Source organism: Sturnira hondurensis, unplaced genomic scaffold (assembly GCF_014824575.4).
Source record: "Sturnira hondurensis isolate 20B ecotype Veracruz unplaced genomic scaffold, ASM1482457v3 Scaffold0006213, whole genome shotgun sequence".
Taxonomy (NCBI): Eukaryota; Metazoa; Chordata; class Mammalia; order Chiroptera; family Phyllostomidae; genus Sturnira; species Sturnira hondurensis.
This window is the reverse complement of record NW_028078844.1, coordinates 637,912-653,648: the sequence shown is the minus strand read 5'-3', so window position 1 is coordinate 653,648 and position 15,737 is coordinate 637,912. Positions and strand designations below refer to the sequence as shown.

General features: G+C 35.9%; 1 protein-coding gene across 2 annotated transcripts in view; it reads right to left on the bottom strand.

The window, feature by feature from the left end:
- RDX (radixin) overlaps window positions 1-15,737 on the bottom strand; it is a 110,489-nt gene that overhangs the window by 67,220 nt on the left and 27,532 nt on the right. For both annotated transcript variants that reach the window (XM_037047688.1, XM_037047686.1), the window contains exons 3-5: window positions 14,198-14,281; window positions 8,363-8,458; window positions 7,578-7,852 (exon numbers count right to left, since the gene is read on the bottom strand). In XM_037047688.1, the coding sequence (XP_036903583.1) occupies window positions 7,578-7,852; window positions 8,363-8,458; window positions 14,198-14,281 (455 nt within the window). The remainder of the gene's footprint in view (window positions 1-7,577; window positions 7,853-8,362; window positions 8,459-14,197; window positions 14,282-15,737) is intronic.

Sequence of the window (15,737 nt, the reverse complement as noted above, 5' to 3'; positions counted from 1 at the left end):
TGCTCTAATATTATTGTAAATAATAGCTTTTCTATACAACTGTAAATACTTCACAAGACATCTCCCAGATCTTAGTCCACTTCACAGTTTCCTGAATCCTATTACTGGAGTAATTAACTCTATTTGTTCATTCACTACACCTGTTTACTATCCTTTACTCTCACCTTACCCCAGAATCTGACTGACCACAAACTCATTGCTTTCTAGATCCAACTAACTAGACTTCCCTCTGCAAAAAGAGACTTATCTTGTGTCCATCCTCTCTTAAAAGTGGCAAGTTGGGTTGAAGATTACAGTTAACACTATATATAGCCTAAAGATCTATCTCTTCTATACCGGCTGTGACTGTAAATATCACAAAACGCTCTCTCGCTGTCATAAACCATTTTACCTCCCCCTCCAACTGATCACATACACACACACACAAAAAAAAGGAGTAGGTGGAAGCGGAGAACACCAAGATAACCGAAGGAGACTGAACCATTGAATTTCACAGGCATTCCACCACAAAAGTTCACACCATAAACCCAGGGAGACAGAAAAGATCAATTGAAGAAGCTGAGGCTAACAAGAAGAGTCTCACAAACAACAGGAAGACAAAGAAAAAATCCCCAAAAGAAAAAAAAGGAGGAAGCCTCAGAAAGAATGTTAGATGAAATAGAAGCAAGTCAACTATCAGATACTGAATTCAAAGCACTGGTTACCAGGAAATTCAAAGAGCTCAAAATGAGCTACGAGAAACTACAGGGGAGCTAAAACGAACGCACCGCAAACTATATCAACATGAAAAAGGAAATAGAAACTATCAGCAAGTGACAAGAGGAAATGAAGAATACAATTTCTGAACTGAAGAACACAGTAGAAGGAATCAAAAAGCAGAATTGAAGCAGAAGATCGGATCAGTGAGTTGGAAGACAAAGTAGAAAAAAACTCCCAGAAAGAGCAAGAAAAACAAAAGAGGCTCAGAAAGAATGAAGAGGGATTAAGAGAAATACAAGACAATATGAAACATAATAAGAAGAACAAGGGATAGAAAACCTACTTGAAAAAATAATGAGGGAAAACTCCCCTAATTTGATGAGAGAAAAAGTCACACAAATCCAGGAATCACAGAGTCCCAATCAAGAGGAATCCAAATAGGCCCACTTCATCATTAAAATCGCAAAATTCCAAGATAAAGAGAGAATCTTAAAGGCAGCAAGGGAGAAAAAGGAAGTAACACACAAGGGAGCCCCAATAAGGTTAGCTACTGACTTCTCAATGGAAATGCTCCAAGCAAGAAGAGAATGGCAAGAAATCTTCCAAGTAATGAGAACCAGAGGCCTACAACCAAGGCTACTGTACCCAGCAAGGCTCTCAATCAAGATAGAAGGCCAAAATAAAGAGCTTCCAAGACAAAAGAAGTCTAAAAGAATACACCTCCACCAAACCAGCTCTGCAAGAGATGTTAAAAGGGCTGCTTTAAGTTTGTATACTAACAATGAATCAGCAGAAGCAGAAATCAGGAAAAAAGTCCCATTTGATATAGCAACAAGAAAAATAAAGTACCTAGGACTAAACCTAACCAAGGGGGTAAAAGACCTGTATGCAGAAAACTACACAACACTGAAGAAAGACATAAACAAATGGAAACACATACCATGTTCATGGATCAGAAGAATTAACATCATCAAAATGTCCATACTACCCAAAGCAATTTATAGATTCAATGCAATACCTATTAAAGTACCAATGGCATATTTCACAGACATGGAAAAAACACTTCAAAAATTTATATGGAACCATAAACGACCCCAAATAGCAGCCACAATTTTCAGAAAGAAGAGCAAAGTAGGAGGGATCACAATACCTGATATCAAACTGTATTACAAGGCCACTGTAATCAAAACAGCCTGGTACTGGCATAAAAACAGGCACATAGACCAATGGAATAGAACAGAGAGCCCGGAAATAAACCCAAATCTCTACAGTCAATTAATATTCGACAAAGGGGGCAATAACATAAAATGGAGTAAAGACAGCCTTTTCAACAAATGGTGTTGGGAGAACTGGACAGCTACATGCAAAAAAATGAAACTTGAGCACCAACTTACACCATACACCAAAATAAATTCAAGGTGGATAAAAGACTTAAATATAAGCTGTGAAACCATTAAAGTTCTAGAGGACAACATTGGCAGGAAAACCTCAGAGATTTTACACAGCAATATTTTCACTGATATGTCCCCTAGAGTAAGGAATATAAAGGAAAGAATAAATAAATGGGATCTCATCAAAATAAAAAGCTTCTGCAGAGCTAAAGAAAACAACATTAAAATAAAAAGACAACCAGCTGTATGGGAAAACATATTTGCCAATGATACCTCAGTCAAAGGTTTAATCTCCAAAATATACAAAGAACTTACACAACTTCACTCTAAGAAGACAAGCAACCCAATTAAAAAATGGGCAAAGGACTTGAAGACACTTCTCCATGGAGGACATACAGAGGATCCAGAGACACATAAAAAGATGCTCAATATCACTAGCTATCAGAGATGCAAATTAAAACCACAATGAGATACCACTTTACACCGGTCAGAATGGCTATCATAAACAAAGAAACAAACAACAAATGTTGGACAGGTTGTGGGGAAAAGGGGACCCTTTTTCACCGTTGGTGGGATTGTAGACTGGTACAACCATTATGGAAAACAGTGTGGAATTTTCTCAGAAAACTAAAAATGGACCTGCCTTTTGACCCAGCAATTCCACTGCTGGGATTATAGCCTAAGAACCCTGAAACACCAATCCAAAAGAACCTATGCACCTCAATGTTCACAACAGCACAATTTACAATAGCCAAGAGTTGGAAGCAACCTAGGTGCCCATCAGTAAATGAATGGATCAAAAAAATTATGGTACATTTACACAATGGAATTCTATGCAGCAGAAAGAAACAAGGAGCCCTTACCCTTTGCAACAACATGCATGGAACATTACACTGAGTGAAATAAGCCAGGTGTTGAAAGACAAATACCATACAACTTCATCTTTAACAGAAAGGTAAACAATAAAACAAACAAGCAGCAAAATAAAAACAAAGATACTGAAACAGAGAACAGGAGGACAGCGATCAAAGAGGAAAGGGGAGGGAATTTCAGGGGGAAAAGGGGAAGGATTTATAGGAACAAGTATAGAGGACACATGGACAACAACTAAGGGGGGTAGAAATGGGAGGGAGGTTGGGAGCACAGGGATGGGGGTGGGGGTGGGCTAGGATGGGAGTAAAGACAGAAAACTGTACTTGAACAATAATTAATTTTTTTAAAAAAGGTATTTTGAAACAAGTGAAGGTAACTGAAAACCAATTAGCACTGAAAACTACAAATGAATTATTTTTAATTTTTTAATTATACTGAATGTTATTGATGTAGATGTATATATATATATGTATGTATATCTATATCTATCTGTATATATCAAGACCTCATTTTTACTGATAAAAGCTAACATTTAAGGAGAAAAATAAAATAAAATAAAATTCAAGGAGAATTAAGGAGCTTCTCAGGCAAAAAAAAAAAAGCTAAAAGAACCTGTTAACACCAAACCAATACTGCAACAAATGTTAATGGTCTTGCTTTAAGATGACAGAAAAGAGAAAGGGGGAGGGGAAACACCAGAGGAAGACAGTTAACAATAAAATGGCAGTACACATGTATCTATCAATAATCACCTTAAATATAAATGGCTTCTACGTTCCAATGAAAAGAGAGGGTATCTAAATGGATAAGAAAACAAGATCCATATATATGCTGCCTCCAAGAGACCTGTCTCAGATAGAAAGATACACACAGACTAAAAGTAAAAGGCTGAAAAAAGATATTTCATGCAAATGAAAAAGAAATAAGAAAGCTGGAGTAGCAGTACTTATATTTGACAATATAGACTGTTTAAAAACCAAGGCTATAGTAAGAGACAAAGAAGGACATTACTTAATGAGAAAGGGAACAATCCAACAAGAGAATAACCCAAGTAAACCTTTTTGCACCCAATATAGGAGCACCTAATTAATTATGTAAAGCAAATCTTAACATAAAAGGAGAGATAGTCAGAAACACAGTCATAGTGGAGATCTTTACACCCCATTGACTCCAATGGATAGATCATCCAGGAAGAAAGTCAATAAGGAGACAGTGACCTTAAATGACACACTAGATCAAATGGATTTAATTGATGTCTTCAGAGCATTTCATTCCAAAGCAGCAGAATACACATACTTTTCAAATGCACATGGAACATTTCCTAAGATAGGCCACATACTAGGATACAAAGAGTCTCAATAAATTTAAGAATACTGAAATCATATCAAGCATCTCCTCTAACTACAATGCTCTAAAACTAGAAGTTATCCACAAGAAGAAACCTGAAAAACAAAAAGACATGGAAACTAAATAACATGTTATTAAGCAATGAATGGGTAAACAATGAGATTAAGGAGGAAATCAAAAGATACCTTGAAACAAATAAAAATGAGGACACACAATCCACAATCTGTGAGACACAGGGAAAGCAATCCTAAGAGGGAAATTCATTGCATTACAGGCCTATCTCAAAAATCATGAAAAAGCTCAAATAAACCATCTAACTTCACACTTAAACTTGAAAAGGAAAAAAACAAAGCCCAATGTGAATAGAAGGAAGGAAATAATTAAGATCAGAGCTTGAAAGGTTCCAGAGAGGAGAGGGGAGAGAATCATAGGGGAAAAGGGGAGGGACTCACATGAACAAGTATAAAGGACACATGGACAATAATTAAGGTGGGGGGTGGAAATGGGAGGGAGGTGGGGAGCACTGGGGGGGCGCAGGGCAGGGAATATAAAACAGAAAACTGTACTTGAATAAGAATTAAATTAAAAAAAAAGATCAGAGCATAAATGAAATACTCTTTAAAAATGCTACAAAAGATCGATGAATCCAAGAGCTGGTTCTTTGAAAAGATAAACAAGTCTGACAAACCTTGAACCAGATTCATCAAGAAAAAGAGAAAGGATCTAAATAAATAAAATCAGAAATGAAAGAGGAGAAATAAACTGACACCAAAAAATACAAAGGATAGTAAGAAAGTATTATGGACATTTATATGCCAACTAATCTGGACAAAATGGATAAAGTTCTACAAACACACAATCTTCCAAAAATAAATCAGGAAAAATCAGAGAATCTGAATGGAGAGATTACACCTAATGTAATTGAGGCAGTAATCAAAAAACTCCCAACAAACAAAAGCCCTGGACCAGATGGCTTCACAGATGAATTTTACCAAACATTCTGAGAAGAACTAACACCTCTCCTCTAACTATTTCATAAAATTCAAGAGGAAGGAAGGCTTCCAAATTCATTTTATGAAGCCAGCATTATCCTATTTCCAAAACCAAATAAAGACACTACAAAGAAAGAAAATTATAAGCCAGTATCACTGACAAACATAGATGCTAAAATCCTCAACAAAATATTAGCAAACCAAATACACATATACGTCAAAAAAATCCTACACAATGATTAAGTGGAATTTATTCGGGAATACAAGATCGGTACTACATTTGCAAATCAATAAATGTGATCCACCACACAAACAAAAGGGTAAAAAAATCACATGATTATATCAATAGATACAGAAAAAGCTTTTGATAAAATCCAGCACCCATTTCTCTCAGCAAAGTGGGAATAGAGGGAACATAGCTCAACATAATAAAGGCCATATGTGAGAGACCTACCGCCAACATCATACTCAATGGGCAAAAACTACAAGCATTCCTCTTAAGATGGGGAATAAGACAGGGATATCCGCTTCCACTTTTCTTAACACAGTACTGGAAGTTCTAGCCACACCAATCAGATAAGAAGAAATAAAAGGCATCCAAAGTGGAAAAGAAGAAGTAAAACTGTCTTTATTTGCAGATGACAAGATTCTATACATACAGAACCCCAAACATTCCACCAAGGAACTGCTATAACTGATAAATGAATTTAGAAAAGTAACAGGATACAAAATTGATATTCAGAAATCAGTTGCATTTTTATATGCCAGTAACAAACTAACAGAAAGGGAAATTAAGAAAACAATACCATTCACAAGTGCTTGAGAAAGAATAAAATACCTAGTAATAAACCTGACCAACAATGTAAAAGACTTGTACTCAAAAAAGTATAAGACACTGAAGAGAGAAATTGAAGAAGAAACAAATAAGTGGAAACACATACCGTGTTCATGGATAAGACAAAATAACATCATTAAAACAGACATACTACCCAAAGCAATCTATAGATTCAATGCAATATCTAGGAGGATTCCGATGATATGTTTCACAGAACTAGAACAAATATTTCAAAAGTTTATGAACCACAAAAGGCTCTGCATAGAACAGCAGATCCTGAAAAAGAAAAACAAAGTTGGAGAAATCATGTTACCTAATGTCAAACTATACAAGGCCATAGTTATTAAAACAGCCTGCTACTGGCATAAAAACAGACACAGAGATCACTGAACCAGAATAGAAAGCCCAGAAATAAACCCACACCTTCAGAGTCAATTAATATTCGAGAGAGGAAGCAAGTACATACAATGGGCTAAAGATAGTCTAGCCAATAAATGGTGCTGGGAAAATTGGACAGATAAGTGCGGAAAAATGAAACAAGACCAGCCTTTAAACCACACACAAGAATAAATTCAAAATGGATCAAAGACTTAAATATTAGACCTGAGAACATAAAAATCATAGAAAAAAACATAGGCAGCAAAATTTTGGACATTGCACATTGAAATTTTTTTCAGATATATCTCCCCAAGCAAGGGAAACAAAAGGAAAACAAATGGGAATTCATCAAACTAAAAATTTTTTGCACAGCAAAGGAAACTTTTAACAAATGAATAGACAACCCACAAAATGGGAGAAAATAGTCACTGATACATCTGATGGTAGGCAGAGCAGAATGATTATCCCCATTTTGTGAATTCAGATATCAAGGCTCAGGGATTTTAGGTTTCGTACCCAGAGTGACAGAATTAGTAAAGAGCAGAATTAGTAAAGAATTCTGCTCAAAATCTAGGCTTTCTAATTATTTTTCTTATGCTACTTTAAATACTTATAGAAGCAGCAGTATATTGCAGATAAGAACAGAACACTAAACAAGTAGCCTGAAAACTGAGTTTAAAATGCATTTTTAAAAGTTAGAATCTTAATTTTAATTCTATGGAGGAAACACAGACTGCTACTTACTCTCAAAAGGATTTATTAAGCACCTATCTGCCTGTGTAAGAATTTTTACCAAGCAGTCACATTCTCCCCCATGTCCAAATCTCCATTATTGCTTATCTTATGGAAATGAAGAGAGATCTTATGGAAATGAAGAGAGAAGAGATAAACAGTTTAGGTAGTTGCAGACTAGATAAACCTACATAGCTATTGAGTCATGATTTTTAAAACTACACTCTCTGATTCGGCTGGCAACTTAAAATAGTTTTTAAGAAATTCTATTTACAAACTTTTGAAACATAGTATTTCAGAATATGTAACATAAAAGGCATGTTCACTTACCGCTGTGGTAGGAGTCTATCGTTAGCCAGGTAGCCTGGTTTGTGAATCTCTTTGCTATAATCTCCGTATTTTGCTTGGACAGCATAGGAAGCCAAAAGGACTGCAGTTTCTGGAGGGCAATATATCTCATCATTTAAGATAGCTTCTTTGACTTGCAAGAAGAAAAGTCTCTGGGTTATTTCTTGAATTAATTCCTCAGAAACATCTTCAGGAAAGAATTTAGCTCTAAATTTGAACTGCAAAGGATTCTCTTTTTTAACATCCTGCTGTGTAACCTGGAACAGTAATTTCAAGTATAATAAACAAAAACCGTAAGTTCAAAATGACTCAATCTGGTCACATCAAATCCTTTTTAGCAAAAAGTAGGATGTAAAACATCAGTAAGATTCTAAATCTATAAGATTCTAAACTTTAAAAAAATATATTTGAGAAAAAGATTCTATGATTACAAAAATGACCTATAATACACAGATCCTATCTAATAACCAAACTGTAACTTGTCTTGAGAAGCTTACTCTATAGATGTTCAATAAAAGTAGCTAAGTTACACCTAATAATATTTCTTATGTGTTAAGTTTTCAAATAGGAAAGTGAACTTTTCTCTTTCTAAGAAAAGTTGATGCTGCCTTATTGAATTAAAAGACATGACGCCTTTAATGATGCACTGAGATAACTGCAAAAGGAAGCCCCCATCAGTCAGACCCTAAGCTTTTCTGGCACAAATTCAAGATCATTAACTTCCAAGTAACTTAGTTATTAGCTGAATGTTATTATACATACTTTACCTTTTTATTTAGTTTAAGCCATGTAGAATAACCTTTACTGTCCACGTACTGCAGCCCAAAAAACCAGACCTCACGCAAACCAACTGTTTTCACCACCTTAAAAAATAAAAGTCCATTTCATTTCAATATTCATACTATTAATTAGATGGCATTATACTTCAAAAGAAAAACAAAACTATATAGGTATTAAGATATATTCCATTGTTATAGAGAAGCTCTTCCCTAATATTTCTAAAAACTTAAATTCAGGTTTGTATATTAAATTTTACAGTGTCATTTCACAATTGTACTTGTTCCATTTTTTATACCTCCTTTTTCTTCTCAACTCCTATTATGATCCCAACTGATAACAAGAAGAGTCTGGGAAAACAAATATAAAGCTGTCATAATCCCATTTAACTATTTCAGTTTACTGCCACAAAAAAATGCAGAATCATGCAGCCACTATGGAAAACAGTATGGAGGTTCCTCAAAAAATTAAAAATGAAACTGTCTTATCACCCACCAATTCCACCTTTGGGTATATACCCAAAGAAGTCCAAAAGACTAATTCAAAAAAATGTATGTACCCCTATCCCTGGCTGACTGGTGTGGCTCAGTGCATTGAGTACCACCCTGTGAACAGAAAGGTCACTGGTTCAATTCCCAGTCAGTGAAAGGCAACTGATCACTGTTCCTCTCTCTCTTTCTCCCTCCCTTTCTATTTCTCTAAAAATAAATGAACAAAATCTTGCACCGCCAAGTTCCATTTACCCCCACAACTACACTATCAGTTAGGCAAGGCAAACAGTACCAATTTTGGTGACAAAGAGTCTCAAAAACATTTAAATGCCATGGCCCAGGTTATCCAGCTGGTGATAACCCCTACTCCTTCCCTTCACGCACCATTATGCATTCTACGTTCTTCCCTCGGGGAGCAAGAAATCATTCTGGGAACGTGACATAAATTTTACCCTTCTACAGCTTTGCTCTTGCTTTTCCTCTGTCTACAATGTTTCTTCTGTACTTTGATGACCTGCTGAATAATTTATTCCTTAAGGCCCAGCTCAACTAACATGCTTCTGTGAATGAAGCTCTGCTATCATTTAGATAAAATAAATGAATCACTTGTTCCTTGATGTTCCCACAGTACTTTACCTATACTGCTATTAGAACAAGTGCTCTATAATATCATAATTAACTGTATTGGCAGTATGTCTATTCACCTTAATATATACGTCATCTCAAAGAATGCTTAGCCTGTGGTAGGCACTCAAAAGTATTAAGAGCAAATAAAGTGGGACTCATAGCCAGGATTGTACCAATACTTAACAGAGCATATTTTTAAAAATCTGTATTTAAAATAAAATGAGAAAATTGAGCAAGAGGAAATGAGAGTCTATTAACATTTAAAAAGTTTTACAGAAAGATTCAATATTAGTTCTTAAGTGGTAAATATTGATTTTGTTTTACTTTTAAATCTAACAACATGCCAGGTGCTCTGACTGGTATGGCTCAGTGGGCTGGGTAACTCCCAGCAAACTGAAAGGTCACCATTCAATTCCAGTCAGGGCACATGCCTGAGTTGCCAGCCAGACCCCCCGTTGGGGGCTTGTGAAAGGCAATCTATCGATGTTTTTCTCCCTCCTTCCCCTCTCTCTAAAAATAAATAAATAAAATCTCTTCAAAAAATACCATAAAAATATGCCAGGCTTTTGGTTTCAAGATAGCAAAACCAAAGCCTTCAGTTTGCTTTCCTTCTCTTGAAAAATTCCACTGAAACGATACACACACACACACACACACACACACACACACACCAGCACCAAATTAAAAAAAGGAAGTTATTTAGCTGTGCTAAGAAAGGTTATCACAAAAAAATTCCCAAAACTGACACATTTCTGGATGATCTGGGATACATTGTAAAAACTCATACTGACGCAAAATCTAACCAATGCCAAACAACAGAACTTTCACCCAGATAATTGACCTTTGGCAGCAGAGCCAGAGAAAACATTCCCAGCAGTGAAGGAAATTTACACAGGTCAAGGGCAAGACAGAAAAGTCTATCAAAGTAGCTGGCCTCAGTTTCTGCCTCCAGGCTTTGTGTGATTCACAACGCTAGCTAAGCAAAAGGGGAGATGCCACAGCAGGCACCCATAGTAGTCTTAACTTTAGACTACCACCACAACAAACACCAGGAAGAGCAAGAGCACTCAGCTGTGAAATTCCCGAAGAGTTCCTGTATTTTCAACATCTCTCTGCCTACTTCTGAAAGTGTTCTCAGAACCTTCCAAACACATACATGCACAAGGTGAGGCAAAAGTATGTTTACAGTTATGAGTACAAAAAATAGAATTTATTCTTTTTTAAAAATTATTTTATTTATTTATTTTCAGAGAGAGGGGAAGGGAAGGAGAAAGCGTGGGAGAGAAACATCATTGTGTGGTTGCTTCTCATGTGTCCCCCACTGGGAACTGGCCTGCAACCCAGGCATGTGCCCTGACTGGGAATCGAACCACAATCCTTTGCTTCACAGGCCCGCGCTCAATCCACTGAGCTATACCAACCAGGGCCTAGAATTTATTCTTGTATTAATAAGTATTGTACTATTTTCCATAGGAACAACTGTAAACCTATTTTTCCCCATCTCATATAAGTAAAAAAATGCTTGGGCACATAACTATAATATATGTATATTTATTTGCAAGTTATATACATGTTATCATACATATAAAGCACATTTTTAAAATAACTGAAAGATGAAAGACAAAAATATAAACATTTTAGTGTTTTTTTCCTTGCATCCTAACAGATCATGTGGAGCAGTCCTTTGAGGTTAAAAAATCTGTAATCCTGCAAGTAGAAGCTAAAAGATGATGCTAGTGAAGGAAGAGTTGGCAGTGAACAATGAATGTTAAGAACTCAACTAGAGCCTCCTACACAAAGCAAATGCCCTCAAGCCAACATCGTAATTAGAAGAGAGATTTTGCTGCAGGTGGACTCATGTAGCTATGCACCCTCATTTGAGAGGACCCCTAACCTCTTGGTCCACCCCTGGCCTAACCCTGAACCTACCTACCTACCAGTTCACCCCATATACTCACTATACCCAAGGTAAAGTCTGCTTTTAGATCCTTACACTCAGGCTCTGAGTGACAGAATGCCAGGAAACAGGACAGCAACTATTAACAATTGTCAAGAGAAAACAATCCTTAATCTAGACCTTCATTTTCAATGGCATACAGTATGCATGTGTGTGTGGTGCGCATGTATGTAAAATACTGTTCTATATACTTTACATGGAATCTCAATTCTCACTTCTAAGGAAGCAATGTTATCATCATCCTAATTGTACGATGAAGAAAAATAAGGCAAATGTAGAAGTCTGTCCCAAATTAAACAGCTATAGCTAGGACTCTACTGTAGGCAGGTGTGGCTGCAGAGCCCATATTTTTAAACTATTATACATTACTGTACTATAATAAATGGGGTTTCATTATCCCTGGTTACCTGGTATCCAAACTAAAACAATTCTGCTTAATAAACAACAAATTTATTTCTCAGTATCAATACCAAAAAGATCCACTTGCTGGTAAGTTTTTGTTACCACAAGCATTTCACTAATTTAAGTAACATTTCAACTTGCTATGACGTACAATAAATGCTAACTCACTGACATTTTTATTCAAATAAGATAGGCTATATATTTAACAAATAGGAGGTCTAGAAGAATCAACATAAGTCACTATTAACACCCATAATATAGAGTGAATGTAGCTGCTTACGATTTTGCTTTAAAAATTTGCTCACATACACACAGAAAAAGCCTTTCATCTTCCACAAAGACATTATCAGGGCTTTGAAGATCATTAATTACCTAATCAGGATATTAAGCATACCGCTTTTTCAAGAAGAGAAACAATTTTCCAGGAATTTTAAATTTGTATTGCATTATATTTGGTTCAGTATATGATGGAATGACACCTATTAAAACCAAGGGAGGTAATAGATTATTTACTGCTGTAACACAAGAAACTCTCTCCCTCATTCTCTAAGGCAGTGATTTTCAAATTTTCTTATCTCATGGCACACATAAACTACTTACTAAAATTCTGTAGCACACCAAAATATTTATTTTGCCAATATGACAGAAATAAGTATAATTTTTAAATTTTATTGTTTTTAGAGAGAGGGGAGAAAGGGGGGTAGAAACAGGGTGGGGAGGAGGTCGGAGGGGCAGACAAGAGAGAGAAAGAGACAGAGAGAGAGAAGAAAACATTGATTTGTTGCTCCACCCATTCATACATTCATTGGTTGATTTCTGTATGTACCCTGACTAGGGATCAAAGCCAAAACCTTGGCATATCAGGCTGATCCTCCAAGCGACTGAGCTACTCAGCCAAGGCAAAATAAGAATAATTTTGATTCACTCTCTCTAGATGGCTACTGTTGTGTTAGATGTCATTTTTTATTGACAATTTAAGGGAAAAGAGGTCAGTGCATGTTTTAAAAATTCTTGCAGCACACCAGCTGAAAATCACTGCTCTAAGGCCAAGTTAATCTAACCACAGACTATTGCTCCCTTGAACATATGTAAAAGTTTAAAGTCTCGGGCCATGCAAGATACATCACTTTCCTCCTCTCTGCAATTACCAACTCACCTTAATCACCTGATGCTGGACAACAATCTCTTTCTCCTCCTTTTCTCAATAAAACTTATTACTCAGAACATTATATACAGCATTACCTGAGGAGCTTAAACTAAAAAAACAAAAACTACACTAATGGTTTAATGTAGGCCCCAGATAATAAAATTGGAATTTCTGGAGGTAGTTTCCATGCACTGCCCATACCCCCCCCCCCCCGCCCTTTTTTCAAACCACAGGTGACTAAAATGTGCACTCAGGAGAGAAAAAACAAAAAACAAAAATCAGTAATCCAAGTTCCTTAACATGACATCCATGTTCTAATCTTAACATGTTCATAGCAAACAAGCCCATGACACTGAAGTGTCATTTGGTGCCTACTTACAGCCTATAATTCCCTGTGTCTTTGCTCCTGCCACCCCATTTGTCTAGAATATGCACCCATTCCACTAGGTGGAATGTCTCAGATTTCCTTTTGGCCTTTACTACAATGATCTGCATAGCAGATATAAATACAATATGGATGGATCTTGAGAATATTAGACTAAGCAAAGTAAGTCAGTCAGAAAAAGCTAAAAAAACATATAATTCACTCAAATATGGGATATAAAATTGAAACTCATAGATATAGACAACAGCATGGTGGTTACCAGAGAGAAGAGAGTGGAGGAGTAGTAAAGGGTAAAGGGAGCCAAATATATGGTGACAGAAGATGATTTGACTTGGGTGGTGAGCACACAGTTCAATATACCGATCATGTATCAGAGAAATATATACCTGAAACCTATATGTCCTAATGAACCAAAGTCACCCCAATAAGTTTAATAATAAAAAAGGGTAAAAAAGGTGAAGGGATTAAGAAGTACCAATTAGTAGTTACAGAACAGTCCTGGGGATGTAAAGTACAACATAGGGAAAACAGTCAACAATATTGTAATAACTTTGTACAGTGCCAGGTGGGTACCTGAAATATTGAGGGGAACACAAGCTGCTAATATTTATTTTTTAAGTCCTATCCCACAAATCTAGGAATGAGAAGGAGTATCTAATATCTACACAGCTGTTCAAGATACCTGAATAGGTACTGTGAAAAATTCCAGTGCTACAATGTTACACTATCAGTAAAGGTCTACAAAAACAGAAAGAATTGCAATAGCATGGACACTATGGTTTCAAAAGTTGCATACTTCATCTGATTAAATGATACCTGGTCAAAAAGTTGCTTGCCAGTTGTATTGGGCTGGATGGCAAATTCCAGCTCAGCATCCATTGTGGTTACTCTTACGTTGATCTATAATAAAAATGAAAGAAATAATCAGTAGGAAAGAGAATTCACTGTTTTAAAAAATTTTTGTTTTAGAGAGAAGGCAAAATGAGGGAGAAGAGAAGGCAAGAAACATTGATGTATAAGAGAAACACCAATTGGTTGCCTTGGCCTGCCAACACCAATGCTCCAGGTATGGAACTGGCAACCTTTCACTTTGCAGGACAACGCTCAACCAACTGAGCCACACCAGTCGGGGCAGAATACACTTATTACTAGGCAAGAGAAAATACTTTTATCTGATCTCTTAAATAAAGTGATATAATATGCAGGCAGTAAAGAGCAAATGCATAACTATATCTAATAGTTTCTTTTATAGATAAAGTGATAAGGTTTGATTTTAATTATAGAAAACCTTAAATCTACTTGCAAAACATTTTATGAAGTCTTCTTTTAAGAACTTTTATGAATTCCTAACATAGACACTAAGCCATGAGTTTTCCATACTTCCACGTAGCCCCTGCAATAATACTAAGAGATATGCACATTTCTATAGAAAGTGAAAGGGTTCCCATTATGTGCACAATGACACATGAATATCAAATGCATGGCAGGTATTTAAACTGAGGTATAACTTGGAAATTTTAATGTCATTCACTATCTCCTATTTCTTTAAACACAAAAATCAGATAGTTTTATTTATACTGCAAATGTATCTCCACTTTATAAAAAACATTCGTCCTGCCCTTTGTTAGATTCTATTTTAAACTCTTAACTTTTTTATGTGTAAATATCTTTCTAGTTGGATTTTCTTACCAAAAATGTAACATGCCTTGACCAAAATAATTTTAAATCCAGAGTAGCATCTTTACTTAGAATTCACAATGATGTGGTGCAAATATATCTTTTAAACTTTAACTCCACTATTTGCCTCTAAATCAGACTTACTTCTCCTTACATCTTTCACTTATTCTAACAATCATAACTTGTATACCTATAGATCTACCTTCTCTAAATCAAATCTTATAGATCATTCCTTCTTTAAAGTAACATCTATTAGGAACTACTGATACACATAAAATACATGTGACATATATAAACAGGATAATAAAATAAAACCAATTGTAACATAATAAGAAATACATTATTTGGACCAAATACCTTATTTGGTCTTCATCCTGGTTCCTGGAAGAGCTCCTAAAGCCCTTAGAATTTCCTAAGAGATGTGAGGAGCATCTTTCGTTACTCATAACAAGCCCCTTTCACACATCCCAGAGTTTATGCTGATGAGTGGACTCTAGATGGGGTCTTAAGTAGCATCACTATGAGGGTGGAGGGGTGTTAGCCAGAGAAACCAACTATGTGACTAGAAGAACCAACCATGTTATTACAGCCACACCCTAACCTTCAGGAAGGAGAGTAGGCATTGAGTTCATCATCACTGGTCAATAATTTAATCAATCATGTCTACATAATGAAAGTT